Source organism: Phasianus colchicus, chromosome 4 (genome assembly GCF_987193195.1).
Source record: "Phasianus colchicus chromosome 4, bPhaCol1.hap1.1, whole genome shotgun sequence".
Classification (NCBI taxonomy): Eukaryota; Metazoa; Chordata; class Aves; order Galliformes; family Phasianidae; genus Phasianus; species Phasianus colchicus.
The window spans coordinates 49,911,321-49,925,799 of NC_143439.1; the positions used below are offsets into that span (position 1 = coordinate 49,911,321).

The 14,479-nt window shown below is 40.0% G+C and overlaps 1 protein-coding gene across 9 annotated transcripts in view; it reads right to left on the reverse strand.

The window, feature by feature from the left end:
* The window catches only part of LIMCH1 (LIM and calponin homology domains 1), a 164,656-nt gene that overhangs the window by 31,971 nt on the left and 118,206 nt on the right, over positions 1-14,479 (reverse strand). For 8 of the 9 annotated variants that reach the window (XM_090139511.1, XM_090139504.1, XM_090139509.1 and 5 more), the window contains 8 exons: positions 12,767-13,108; positions 11,805-12,062; positions 11,003-11,236; positions 9,846-10,094; positions 8,935-8,970; positions 3,694-3,820; positions 1,227-1,381; positions 628-1,030 (listed from right to left, as the gene is read on the reverse strand). In XM_090139511.1, the coding sequence (XP_089995637.1) occupies positions 628-1,030; positions 1,227-1,381; positions 3,694-3,820; positions 8,935-8,970; positions 9,846-10,094; positions 11,003-11,236; positions 11,805-12,062; positions 12,767-13,108 (1,804 nt within the window). The remainder of the gene's footprint in view (positions 1-627; positions 1,031-1,226; positions 1,382-3,693; positions 3,821-8,934; positions 8,971-9,845; positions 10,095-11,002; positions 11,237-11,804; positions 12,063-12,766; positions 13,109-14,479) is intronic. The other variant, XM_090139507.1, reaches the window with a different exon arrangement.

The window sequence follows — 14,479 nt, forward strand, 5'->3', positions numbered from 1 at the left end:
AATGCTACTGGGACACCAGCAGCATTGCAGGGACCACAATCAAAGTAGCACATAGCCATGGCAGACACAAGGGACCAGACATATGTAGGTTTGGGACACTCTTGCCAGTAAGTTTCACACTGCCAACTGCAGAGGCTGCTATGAGACTTGGGGAAGCCTCAGTTTTTGTACAGGCACTCTTAGAAGCAGATTTCTTCAAACTTAGCTTATCCCAGCCTGTTTTAACACATCCCAGGTCTTTATTTTCTCCATTGTTGTTTCAGCATCCTACTTGCATTCTCTGCCTCTCCCTTCCTTGTTTAAAAACAAAAAAAGCATGATAACATACTCTTTCCTAACCTGTTCCACACAAAATGCCCCTTTTTCGTTCTGTCCCCTGAAGAAATAGCCTGATAAAAAATGACCACTGCAAATATTCTCGTCTGAATGGTCAAGTTGCTAAGAAGGTTGGTAACCAAGAAAAGACCATAAAGTTGAAAAGGACAAGGCATGAAGCTGAATTTTTTAACGTCAGTATAATTCTAATTTTTTTTTTACTTAAATTGCATTTATCATTTACAGGTTGTGATTATTTAGTCAGGATCTCTTTGTTTCCTAACTTACTTACAGGAGTGCGATGTATCCTACCTTAAAGTTCTTTAAAACTTCCTGTGTATTTTTGGGTTGAGAATAAGGCTTGGGTGTCAGCATAGGCACAGCCTTGGAGATAACACTTTTGCTGGGAGATGTGCGGCCTGCTGAACCACTGGGCTCTAGTTCAGTGGTGGGAACAATGGTTGCTTCAATGGTGGCAGTGAATTTTGGAGCAGGCAGCGATTGTTGCCTTAAGTATCTCAGAGGATTCGGGTCTTTCAGTGGGGAATTTGGCTCCACTGAATGGCTTCTTTCCAGGATTTTTGGCATCTGCAAGCGCTCAAGGACTGCTTCACTAATGGTGAATCTCTCGATGTACTGCTGGAGAATGCTTTCAGCCTCCTCCTGGGTCTTTGCATTCTTGTAAGCCTCATGAAGCTCCCGTTCTCTTCTCTCTCTGCACAGGAGATGACACAAGAGAGATCATCACATTAAAATTCACACTAAAAATCATTCCTACTTCCTCTGCTCCATCACTATCCTTCTCCTTCCATTACTCCGTCCCTGCAAGCATGGTTGTCCACAACCACCTATCCCCTATGAACCATACAGCATTTTCAGACATGCCTCTGCACTTCTTTAAGAAAACATACTTCTCTTCCACAATTTCTCGATAGGTTTTGATGCTTTTTCTGCGCTCGTTTGTTCCCTCTCCAGACAACAATCTTTCCATTTTCTTTCTCTCAGCTTCTTTTTTAATTAAATCCTGGGAAGCACTCCTTCGACGACTTTTCCACCGAGCCAGGTCCTGCGAGAGAAAGAAGGCAGTTCAATGCAGAATTGCAAATAGCTAAAAACCAGCCTTAAAGAATCAATGAATCCAGCCAGCCAAGCTTTGTAATGCTTGCATCTGCCTGTGGACCAGGCTCTGGTGTTTGCTTTAAAGAGAAAAGGTGATCATACCATAAAATGAAAATGTTACTTGTCTCTTCCTTATGAGCGTCCCCCAGTATTTTGGGCCCAGATCTCAGCAACACTATGGACTAAAGTGGCTCACACCTGGTAGGCTTGTGATATGACAGAGAAACAAGACTATCATTTGTACGCAGCAATACAGAATTATTGTTGAATACGCAATACATTCTTGTTGAAGTACTAATCATATTCTATTTGGAAGCCACCTGTCCAAAACTGCCAAAAAGACCCAGTGACTCTAGTTCCTTATCCTTCCTGCAAAATCAGCCTGACTCTAAAACAAAAAAATACAGGGGACACACCTATGTCCTGCATCCTGCTTGGGTTATGAATTCAGAAGTACTACATACACAGAGAATTTGTTTCATAATAAAACAAGCGAAGAAGTGTTTCTAAGCTATAAAATTTCTCAATAATCAACTATAAAAGGAACAGAATTTTACAGTAAAAATTAACCTCCACAGAAGTTTTGCAAAGAAAAATAACCTCATAGGAAACCATGGGGGCACATTTGTAATTAACTTTACAACATCAGGAGATTAGTATACAGATTATATTTCATGCACTCTAACAAATTCTGGTTTTAATAAAAAACAGAGATTCTGTACACATACTCAATTCAAAGGTTATTTCATTAATTACATGGTTTTCCAAATATTTTAATTGCATTTCTATTGGTAAACAGCAGAAGGTACTGCAAGAATAACTTATTTTATTAAAACCAGGAACAAACCTTGTCACTTTTAATTTAGCTTAAAGCCACAAATTATTGACATTACACTCAAGGGAGTGCTCATTAAAGTATTTCTTCATGTGACCTACATATATCAGTTCATAAACCTCTTCGTGAGACATGGTCCTTTCCTCTTCCTCAGTTACTACTAATTCTCATTGAAGTACAAAAGCACTTCTTTATTCAGCTACTCCCACTATTGCTTATTGTTTGGAAATTAGTTTTTCATTAGCAAATTTCATAACATAAGCCTTTCTCTTTCTACAATTAAATAGAAGATGTTTATATTTTTCAGCTCTTATTCATTAGAAAAAGCTATGAAACTGTTAATTGTTGGCGAATTTACAGCATGAGCATGTAAAGAATATGAGACCATGAATGTAGTGTCATCTCTACAAAACCCTCGGAATACCAAGGACATTCCACTATGGGAATATTTAGTAGCACTTCAGAACTTTTAGTTTGGTGTGTAAGGTGCTAAGGGCCTGGAAAAGTTGTGCACTTTAGCTCAGAGGATTTTCCATTCAATAGCGAAGAGTTCTCAAACCTCTTGAATTCCTTTGGGCTCATTCTTATCTCTGCTGGGAAATTATGGCTTCCCACACATACAGACCACTCAGCTGAAATCCTTCATTGTTCTACTAAAAGTTTTTTATTAGTTGTATATACCGTTCCTTTTGGGGGCTTTGCCTTGAATTTTCTATAAAAACCTGTTTCACAGCAGCTGTCCTTACCACTGGAAATTACTGTACTAGCTGTTAGAAGAGATTTAAAAGAAAAGAAACAACTCCAATATTCCTCATTTAAAATCAGTCTTTAGGAACTAACAGGATTGATGCTGAAGCTCCTGATACTAATTTGCCTGCAAATTGTGAACAGTGTTTTTCTAATGCTTTCAGTTTACTGAAGATAATGTAAAATTGCCACAACAACTTAAAAATGCTTAGAATAAAGAGTTGGAAAGGACTTGCAATACAAACAAGGTGTATCTAACCTAAAGGGGAATGTGTTTGCTTAAATAAGATGGAAAATATTGACACTTTCTGTAACCAAATTTATTGAAGCCAAGTCCAACCCATTTATTTATCACCCTGCTTAGTCTTACACTTTGTCACTTCAGGAATTTTCTAGCTAGAAAAATTTGAGAAGTTACCAAATGGGAGTGTTCTGCTTTCATTTTTATGCAATCAGATTTTAATCACATTTTCTTAAAAAGCAAAAGACCCGGTTCATCTGTGTGTCCTGTAATGTACAACAAAATAGGAACTTCCATGCTTTTCTCAACAAACCACTGAAAAAAATGAAGAAAAAGGGTCCTGATTGAGAGAGCAACAACAGATTTAGCAAGTCTTGCTTTTTTGCCCAGCTGGCAGGCCCTAATGCCAGCACTGCAGACACTGTGGTACACTCACATCTTGCCACCTGGTCTCATCCTCTTTCAGCTGGTTGTGTATATTCTGCAGCTTTTCATGGCGAGCTTTGCTGTGAGGCTGAGCCATGGCTTCTTCCTCACTTCTCATGTCAAACATGCTCACGCTCCTAAACAAAGAGGGAATAATAAGAAGCAGAGTGTTATTTATAACCTTATACTTCTCCAGCTTTGTGAGAGCTAAAGCCACATGAGGGTGCTGCAGCAGGATCAGACACCTGCACTGTTACAGAGCTCCCAGTAGCAGCAATCCCTGAGAAGGATCAATTAGCACCCATATGACTTCCACGCAATACTTCAGGCGCTGTACTCCTCAATTTTCTCTTGTTTTTGTTAGCCAACAGCAACTTTGTCTCTCACTATGAAGCATTTCTAACAATAAAACTCTGACAGTAGCTTTTATTAAAATTATCCTATTCAGAGGTGAGTTCAGAATATTTAAGCTTTTGAAGATGTTTCCTACTGGGTTCTCACTGACCCCTTCAATTATATTGCAGACAGAAGCTTCCGTTTTACTGTAAAACAAGAGAGGCTTGAGAAGTACATCATGGGTAGTGTGGCTGGCTAAACGCTACTGCTACAGGAACCAGGAGAGCCTGCCCAGAGAAGCACATGCAGCGCACACAGCATGTTGCCTCCTCTCCCCTCCCTGCCTCAAAGAAACTCGATGCTATCAGCACCAACTTGTTCATACGGTTGACCTAACAAAGGGAAAGCTGACTGTACAACAAACAATTGTGTTCGGGACAAAACAGTTTCTTTATACACATGCTATTTTTGTCTCTGACCTTTGGAGAGTTAAAGGAAAAAAGGTCATGGTTTGATACTATACCATCATTCATATTATTTAAAGATCTTCACATGAAGATAATGTACTTTCTACTTCCCCCCACTACCTATTATTAGTGAGACATGACCTCAGCTGGGCCATTAAGAGCAAAAAGGGGGAAAAAAAGCCATGCAGTTCCATGGGAGGTGATTTCACAGCAGTTTCCAAATGATTATCTGCAGCTGTAGGTGAGCCAGCTAGCAGGAGAAGCACCAAATGAAGAAGAGTTGTAGGCAACTGTGGACACAGTAATTGAAGTGAATACACACTGAAAGCTGTATATATATGTATTTAGCTGGCATTTGTATTCAGGCAAGCAAAGATGTGAACAACTCACTCTTCAGGGGAAATGGAAGGGTCTGGACAGTGGATGGAAAAGGACATGCACAGATCCCATCCTGTTAGTGGGCATATATTCAGAAACACAAGACAGAATACACACCCTATAGCCTTCAAGAGCAAAAGATAAGGTTAGCACATTACCATGCTTCAACCCTTAAAAAGAATGCTGAGGGGGTACACTTCTTTGGGTTTCTCTGTGGGTAATTTAAGGGTTGCACTGCTCAGGGCTGGATTGGAGTACTGTTAAGAAATACAACCCAAAGAAACCGCAAATTTTGTTCTTTTTAAAACTAAAATTCTGCTAAAGAACATTTAACTTTCAGTTCTGTTTTGCAGACTAGTAAGATAGGTTGGGAGATGCATTAACATAACCCTTCAGTGGATTTATTCCAGTTTAAGTGCATTCGAAACTCATCCTAAGGAAAAAGCTTTAGTCTTAAGTATTTGCTACTTTGTTCCTGCTAGGTCTAACTGACTGTATAGATCCCTTCTCATACCACTTCCCCACATCAAAGAATATTTCATTGGCATAGAGTAGGAGAAAACAGAAGACCTGATGTGCTGATAACTGCTCCTAGCAGAGGGTGTGAGCCCTCTGTCATCTGGGGTGGAAGAACAAAAATAAAAATACTCTCTGCCAGGTATACTGACATTCCAATGAAAAGCTAATTTTGTGTTTTTCTTTTTCCCTGCCTTCTTTTGGAGTAAGCAAACATAATAGCTGTAATGTCTTTGTTCTGCTAACAGTGCAATAAAAAAGGCATCTTGGAAAAGGCTTTAACCTACCCCAGGAATCTAGCCATGCACTACAGCCCCATATGCATCTTCTGTTTTAGCTATCCCCTCATGCTGCTGGGCTTTCACTGCCATAGATAAGTAGACAGATAGGTTCAAACAAACAGCAGCTCCAGTAACATGTTACTGTGCAAATCTGCCTCCCCAGGGGAGCAATCTGAAGGAGTCATCTCAAACCATTCTTTCCTGCTATGACCAACACATAACAGCCATTGACAAGATCCACCTCATTTCCTGAACACAGGGAAAAGGCCAACTAGATGGCCTACACAGATTTCTCTGTCAGGCAAATTCATCTACAGAAGAAAACCAAAGGGGCCAGAATTCATAGCTTCCATCAGAAGATGCTTTCACTATGAGTCCAACATCATTTCTTCCTCTTCCTTTTTTATATAATTTACAAATTGCTTATATAAGCTACAAATGTCTCCAGTCTGTCAATACCTGCATGAATAGTTAGAGTTACTTCTTCCTTCAATCACATGCCAGATCAACAGGCACACAGCATACATGTAAATGGGGAGATTTAACAATACAGAACTTGTGATCACAAATCTTCTGCAAAGCTCTTGGGATAGCATCTACACTGTCTGGATGAAACAGGCCTTTCTGCTGACCAGTATCAGATATGCTGTTCTGACAAAGATCTGGGAAAAAAAACACTGTGCTAACCAACACTATAATTTGAAGGGTTGATTCTTTGGGATACTGTGATTGTTTTTAAGTTATACTACTTTGTTCTTCCAAATTACAGTTGTTCTTGTCAGCAGTGCTATGCAGTTTTTTTTTTTTGTTTTTTTGTTTTTAAACAAGTCCAAGTAAGTATTGAATAAAAATGTCCTCAAGGACTTGAGTGGTCAGACTATTTAATTAAAAAAATGAGAAATATGGCAAAAATTTTTATAAGAATATGTTAAAATACTTATGCAGAGCATTTATTATGTGGCTGCATTACCATTTATAAACACAGTAAGATTTAAGAAACCCTAACAAAACATAAAAAAGAGACAGGATGGCTAAAGGATCAGACTTCAGTAAATAAATACTCAAAATTCTCAGCCCGCTATAATTCATATTTTGGTCTTAAAGTATAAATTCTAAGCCTAAATGAACACTGGGCTGTCACACTGCCAGCAAAATTCAATGGATCTCTTTGAGAGATGGGAAAATGCTGCTGATCAGCAGCAACATGCCAGGTACGTGGAAGTCAACTGCAAGAATAAGAGATACATCCATGAATTTCAACCACATGAAATTAACCTTCTTGGGCCTCTCTCTTTTTAGCAAAGACTGTACTGCCAACAGTTTGCTACATAACGGTGTGCTCAGCTATATCACAGAGTTTTCTCTCCCCATTTCGCTAAGTCTTATCTGGAGAGAAACGAAGATGCCCCACAATATTGGCACAGCCCCTGCCAGACACAAAACGCCTCTAACTCATAGGCTGGGCAGAACACAACAGGAAAAGCACTGAAAAGCAACAGGAACTGGAAACCTGACAGAAGGCCACAGAAAAGTCTGGGAGCAGAGAAAGAAAAGAGGGATGCTCACACTGCTGTCCTCTGCCTTTAATAAAGGCTATGGACTCCAAGCAATCACAACATCTAGCCAGGGCTGTCTCCTTTACTCCAATTTATGCTGAGGATTGCCTTTTTGGGAGCTGGAGACAGCCCTGCGGCTGCTGACACAATCTGGTGGTGACAAACCAGCAACGAGAACTTGGTCAGTCTAACATGGCAGTTCTGCTGCCGGAATAGCTCCACGTTTAGGGCTAAATACAAGTCACAATTTTCAAAGGAGACTTGACAAACATTTTGGAAGCATTTAAAATGTCAATTCAATTTATTTTTCCTACTTGTGAGCCACATTTTATTAGATTTCTTGCAAGTTCTTCAGAAGGAAAAATACAACCGTGCAGTTATAAGAACTTTACAGGCAGTTTAGGAAAATAGTTGCTCTGTAAACCGTGGCACATCTGGAAAGGATGACAATAAGGCTTGAACATGTATTGTTTTGCCTTTTTAAACAAAATCCATGTGAAATAAACAATATGATTTATTCATATCTTCTCTACTCTCAGATAATACAACTAAACACACCCTGATGCCTCCATGTACTTTCTCTCATGTTTGCATTTAATACAGACATGCAAAACTGTGGGGAAACAAATAAGCAAATCAATGAGATAAGTAATGCTCTACAAAATGGCAGGAGAGGCACCACTGTAAAGCATAACAATTCTGTGTTGTTACACTATCTAATTTCTCATTTTGATTAATAGGATTTCTGCTTCTTGAAAATAATTATGTTTACTCTGTGGCTCTGTGGGCAGCGAACACAGGCTTTGAACAGCATAAAAGAGATACACTTGTACACTACAGATCTTGTAAACTAAAAAAAAGCCTCTATGCCATTTTATTTCGTGATTTAATTTGGGAGACAGAGAAATTTCCATGTGTTTCTGTGAACAAAATAAGGATATTAAAGACACGTTATGTGGGTAGTCCTTAATTATTTCTTTGCTTCTGAACTCCTGCAATTTGTAATTTTCCACCACGACTTTTAAAATAACACTGTACATTATTCTGAACTACAGTTCATATTCATCCATACATGAAAGTTTTAATTGCTATAAATGCCCCTATCCTACTCCTTTGGTTAAATGTAAAGCACAGAGGTGAGAAGCTTAAAAAGTAAAGTTTAGTATATTATTAAAGTAAACCCAACCTAAAAGGAATTGAAAAGAAAGCTTTAAAATACAAGAATGTAACAGCTGAATATTTGTATTCCTGACAATTATTCTGAATATCACAATGAATTTTATTTTGCTTTGGGCTTCGTATAGGTCACACTTGGTTTTTTTTTTTCCTCCAATACCCAGTCCAGGTTCGACCCAAATCTCCTAACCTACAGTGGATTAGAGGCAATGGAAACTCAGGAGAAGAAAAAAAAAAAAGGAAAAAAAAAAGGAAAAAAAAAAGAAAAAAAAAGAAAAAAAAAAGAAGAAATAATGCTTTAAGCAAAAGCTGCACATAAGTGTTATGCTCAGTTTTTATGAGTTTCTATGTATAAATTATTTTTAGCTGCAGTGTAAGCCATGTTGCATTCCATTTTTCAGTACATTTCTGAAAAATTTATTTGCTGAAACACTGAAAAATAATTATGAGGCATCAACTGCATTTTACATTAGTAGAAAGACTGGAAAGCATGCAGTGTAAGTTGTTTAAAACAGAATCTTGTGAACACAAGACAACTTACTCTGCGTCATCAGACACAGCAGTTCTGGGGCCGAATCTACAAGACCAAATATAAAATTAGAGCGTTGATAAACACATTATATATTAATTGCAACTGGACCCATAAAATCTGGTTAACATTCCCTTGAACATCCAAACTGTCCTGGTAGAGCAAACCAAAAGAGAATGAACCATACTGTTCAGAGATGATCTATTCAACACACAGCACTTACCTTATTAATCATCCAAAGGTCAGACTGCCCAAAAACATCATTCATCCCTGCCTAATACCCCCATTATAAAAATGCTACAGTATACCTAAAGTGGGTGTAGAAAATAGTTTTTGAAAGTAGACAATATATTGACATTTACATTAAAGTGCCACATACATGATGAATGGAGACAAAACTTAATGGTTGCATTCCACAGCAGTGCTCAAATCAACATTACCACAAGATTTCCTTTTTTTGTTTGTTTTGGTGCAGCTGAAAAAAGGTACCGGTAATACACAAGTCACTGTCATTCATTGGAGTGCCTGTCTTGTTTAGAGTCATGCAAATGATGTGTCCGTATCTGGGTTTATCATAAAATGACATCAAATACAAAAGTCGACACTGCAACATTTTCTGATCACAAAGAAGCAAGACATGCATCTCTAGAGATGCCCAGCAGAGTCTGGCTGAACTTCTGCTACTCATAAGTGATTTCTGTATGCGCACAGATATTGCAATCAAATATTTGCTTTCATTAGTTGTAGAAAAGAAAACGTTACACAAATACTCTTTTCATTTCTTAGAAGTGTGTACAGACATACAGTATTTTAGTCTGGACTGAAAACACACCAGGCAATGCAAAATCTGAATTCTGAAGTGCACACACAGTAGAAGAGCAAAGAGTGTACAAGCTGCGTGATTCACACCATACAGAGCTCACGTTTGCAGATGCTCATCCTTGGATGACAATGTTTCAGTTCTGTTTTCCTCAGGAACCACCTGAAGCTTAGATGTTTGATCAAGGTGGACTTCATTAAGGATATGATCACCCACTTGGGCAGTGCACACAGTATCCTCTTGTCCTGCAGGAGGGAGACTGCATCTTTCCTGCCCTTGCTGCTGCTCATGCTGAGGTAGAATTACAGGTTTTCCAGAGCTAGTAATGCAGACTTGTGGACATTTTTCAGGCCTGAGTGAGCCAAAGGCAGCAGTGCAAAGAAATGTATTAAACAGCATTCGAAAAATCACATATACATAATGAAAAGTGTGACTGCAAGTTAATAAAAAAAATTCTACAAACTCACAGCTTATAGGTACACAAAACAATTAGAATACAGCAAAAATGCTTGTATTTCCATTCTTCTATGCCAGTAACATAAAATTCCCAAAGATTCAAGTTTTGAGAATGTATTTTAACTAAGCTGTTCAGCTGAAGATCTTCTCAACACCCAGCCACTCCTGGCTAAGCTGCACATTATTTTCCATTTATGTATGCACAGGTGTGTGTGTATCCTTCCTCTCTCATGTACTTTGAAAAGGCTGATGAGCGATAACTTTCCAGTCTTGCTTGCACATAGCTCAAACAGCCAACACACGGCTCTGTTCAAAGGCTTAAACCTCCATCTTCCCCACACTGTGCTGTTCATCTAAACAAAGACACCAAACCTTACCAGGAGGAATCTATTTCCAGAACTTTCTTATCCTGTTTAGGACTCATTGGCACCATCTACGCTATAGACAAACATTCATCCACTGTATCCACCTCCTCTGTTTCTAGCTGGAAATATTTTTAATGATTAGCTCCTATTTAAGTAGAAACCTCTACAAATGTCATACAATCTTGCTATATAAGTAGCAATTTTCACATGCTGTTAAAATTTTGCATCCGCTACATCTTTGGTCTAAGACTTTGCAAGGCTCTACCAAAAAGGCCAGAAAACCTACATTGCTTACTAGAGCAGAATGAGTTAGCATAGATTCAAGGATGAATATGGAAGAAATGACTGCTGGGCCTACACCAACTCTTCCAGATCGAGAGATCTTGACAAACAGTCCACAGGACTCACTGCAAGGGAAAGAGAGAGTGGAATTTCTTACCTCACAGTTTTCTTTTCAAGTTCTCTAGCTGTGCCCTGTTTATTCTGCTGCTTTGAAAATGGCATGGGAAGGAACTGCTTAACACTTGGCCCCGGCTGTTTTAGAAAAGCTCCAGTTCTTCTGGCCAACATGTCATCTCTTTGCAGATCTGGAAACTTCACTTTGTTTTCTGTTCCACCGTTCTGCTGATGAGGGATTTCAAGCTGTTCTTGGCTCTCTTCTTGCGTTACAATACTGCTCAGAGAGACAAGTGACACTGTTCCATGATAATGTTCACTTGTACAGCCCAAAGGAAAGCGGCTGTTGAGGCAACATGGGGTACTGCTACTCAAAACACAGCTGCAGGGTGATGGACAACTAGGCATCTTTAACTACAGTGCAAGGAGGGAGAGCAAGAGGAAACTACACCGAATGCCACACTTATGTAGGTGTTATGTTAGAAGCTGGAGACTGCATAAAAATATATGCAAGGAATTATTCACTTAGAAATTGGCATAAAACGCTGGAGAAAGCACCATGGATTGCAAAAGAAATCCCCCCAAAAGATGAAAGACTGTTTTCATGCTGAACAGCAATTAACAATTGAAGTATTTAAATATTATGAAAGAAAGCAGACTGTTTTATGTTCATAGGATACACTCTTGTAAGTAATTTCATAAAACAGAACACATGCCATGATGAATGAGTAAAACACATCTTTAAAGGCTGAATGTAGAATGGAATAATACTGCTGACTGATCCAAGTTCACACCACACACAAACCAGGCATGAAGCTCAGAGTGATCTGCTTCTGTTCTCTGACCTCTCTGCTTCCCGTGGAGTCTTCAAATCCTTCTCCTGAGCTACTGACAGAGGAGGACAGTGTATTGGAACAGTGCTAGTTGTGCGTCTCTGAAAGGTCCCCATCCTTCTAACCAACATATCGTCTCTCTCAATGTCTGGTAAATGTGCACTGCTTTCTTCTTTGGTGCTTTCTTGTTTCTCAGAGATGACATCAGTAGTAGCAACAAGTGATGGCATGCTCCTGCAATGTTCATCTGTACCTGGCTGCGCTAGCTCACTAGTGAGGGGGTCATGAAGAGCATGAGGTAGACAAAATATTCTCAGGTAAAATGAAACAAAAGGGGAGGAGTCCTTCAACTCAGCTTGCTCATGGTTTATAAGCACACAAATTTCACTGAAAGAATTGCTTGCTAAATGCATTCATTAAAAAAATCTTGCTATAGCTGCAGACTAAGCAATTAAAGAAAAGACAAATAAATTTAGGCTCTGTTAATATGTTAACTTCCCTGAGCTATCATTCTCTCCAGATAAATGCCAGAAACACAGAGCACCAATACACCTTAGTTTCACAGCACTACATCTTCAAAAAGAAAGTAAATCCATTAGGACTGAAAAAAGCATTTTCTGAAGAGCAGTGAGGCCAGAAAGCTGAGCAAGAAATTCCTAATGCAATGAAAGCAGGCAGAGAAAAGCTGCTGGAGATCATGAGGCAGAAAGCTTTAAAGATAGCTCAGCTTTTGAGATACCAGTGATTTCACCACTAGCCAGAGCTGTTGAGGTAAATGCTCGGAAGGCATATGCACAGCACTGTTTTGCATAACTCCAAACATGTTATGATGCTGGGAAAGCATCAGATGCCTTCTGAACAGGGCTGAGCGTGCAAGCAGCTCCTACGCATGTGCCACCCCCATGCAGCCCAGCCTCCTGTGGGAACAGGTCCAGATTCCAGCTCAGCAGTGCATCCTAAGCCACACCAAATACCTGGGCTCATTCTGTGGCTTAGATACTGCATCACTGTGCTCAGCAAACTGGAGACTGCCAGCAGTGGTTGGAAGAGAGCTTTCAACATCCGAGTGAACCTTCACTCTGTCTTTCCTGCTTTCTTCTGCTTCACACCTGCGTGAAGCTCTGCCGATGCTGAGCTTGTCCCACTTCTGCTGATCAATCTCAGTTACTGGCCCAAAATGCACAAACTTCTGCTTGAGGCTACCAGCCTTTCTGTTTGCTCTGGTTTTGCGGACAGCAAAATCATCCTGGACTGCTGCTTCCACTGTGACTTCAGCTGCTGGCGGAGTGTCACTGGGACATTTGCAATCTTCTTCACTAGTCAGAATGAGGAATAAGAGAATTCATCCCAAATGAGACCCAGACTAAAGCAAATTAAATGCCTCTAAGCTATTAAAGGGGTCCTTTTTTAAAATTTAAGGACACAGATAAAAAGAGGTCTGGCACACTGTGATCTGATAGATAAAGTCCATGGACCTGTTGGGAAAACTCCATGGTTACATTCATGAAAGCCCTTCCTTAGGGGAAGGAACATAGCCCATGGCCCACTCAAAAACAGGGACTCTGTCCCGACAAAGCTTTAGTTCCCTTATCAGCCCACACAGACCTGGGACAGCAGCAGCAGTGCACCCCCACCTGTCACATAGGGGTGCCAGTGGCACGAGAGCACCACGAAGGGCAATTCACCCATCCTGAGAAGGGAGAACTGAATCTTGATTTGAAGAATCATTTAATAATTGACCTCAAATGTAATGGAGAGATTACTAATATCTTTGAGATGAGAGAATGGTTGATTTTTGGTGGTTTGTATTAGAGCTTGAATTACATACAGTACTCACATTGTTAGAAGAATGCCTGAACAGATGGCTACCTTTAATTGGAAAATGGCATGCGCCTAAACAGGAAGCCCAGGAGTTGTTACCCTTTCCTCCTGGAGTCACAAATCACCTGCATACATTATGGTCCATCTCCACAGGGAAACAGCTTAGAATAACCACTTTTTACCAGCTCCGTTTGTGGAGCCTTAGCTTGTGATATAAGCATGTTGATGCCATATGACAAGGCTCCTGCAGCCCCTGCTGTAGTGACAAATAGCACTGGCATATTTACTCAGCACAGTAAGATGCCATACAGATACATTAGCTCAGGTCTCAAATGCAGTACGGACATATTAATAAAAAGAGATGCTGATCAGTTTGGGGCCTCTCACTACAAGAAAGACATTGAGGCCCTGGAGTGTGTCCAGAAAAGGGCAACTAAGCTGGTGAAGGGTCTGGAGAAGTGGCTGAAGGAAATGGGATTGTTTGGTCTGGAGAAGAGGAGGCTTTCTACAACTGCCTGAAAGGAGGTTGTGACGTGGGGGTGAGCCTCTTCTCCTTGGTAACAGCAACAGGATGAGAGAGAATGGCCTCAAGTTGTATCAGGGGAAGTTCCGTTTGGATATTAGGAAACATTCCTTTTCAGAAAAAGTGGTGAAGCATTGGAACAGACAGCCCAGGCAGGTGGTAGAGTCTCCATCCCTGGAGTCACATCTACCCAAGAAACGGTAGATGTGGCACCTAGGGAAGTGGTTTAGTAGGCAATTGATGGTGGGCAGATGGTTGGACTAGATGATACTAGAGGCCTTTTCCAACCTTAATGATTCTGTGGTTCTCAGTTAGTTCTCCCAAGGTACAATGCCCCACGTTC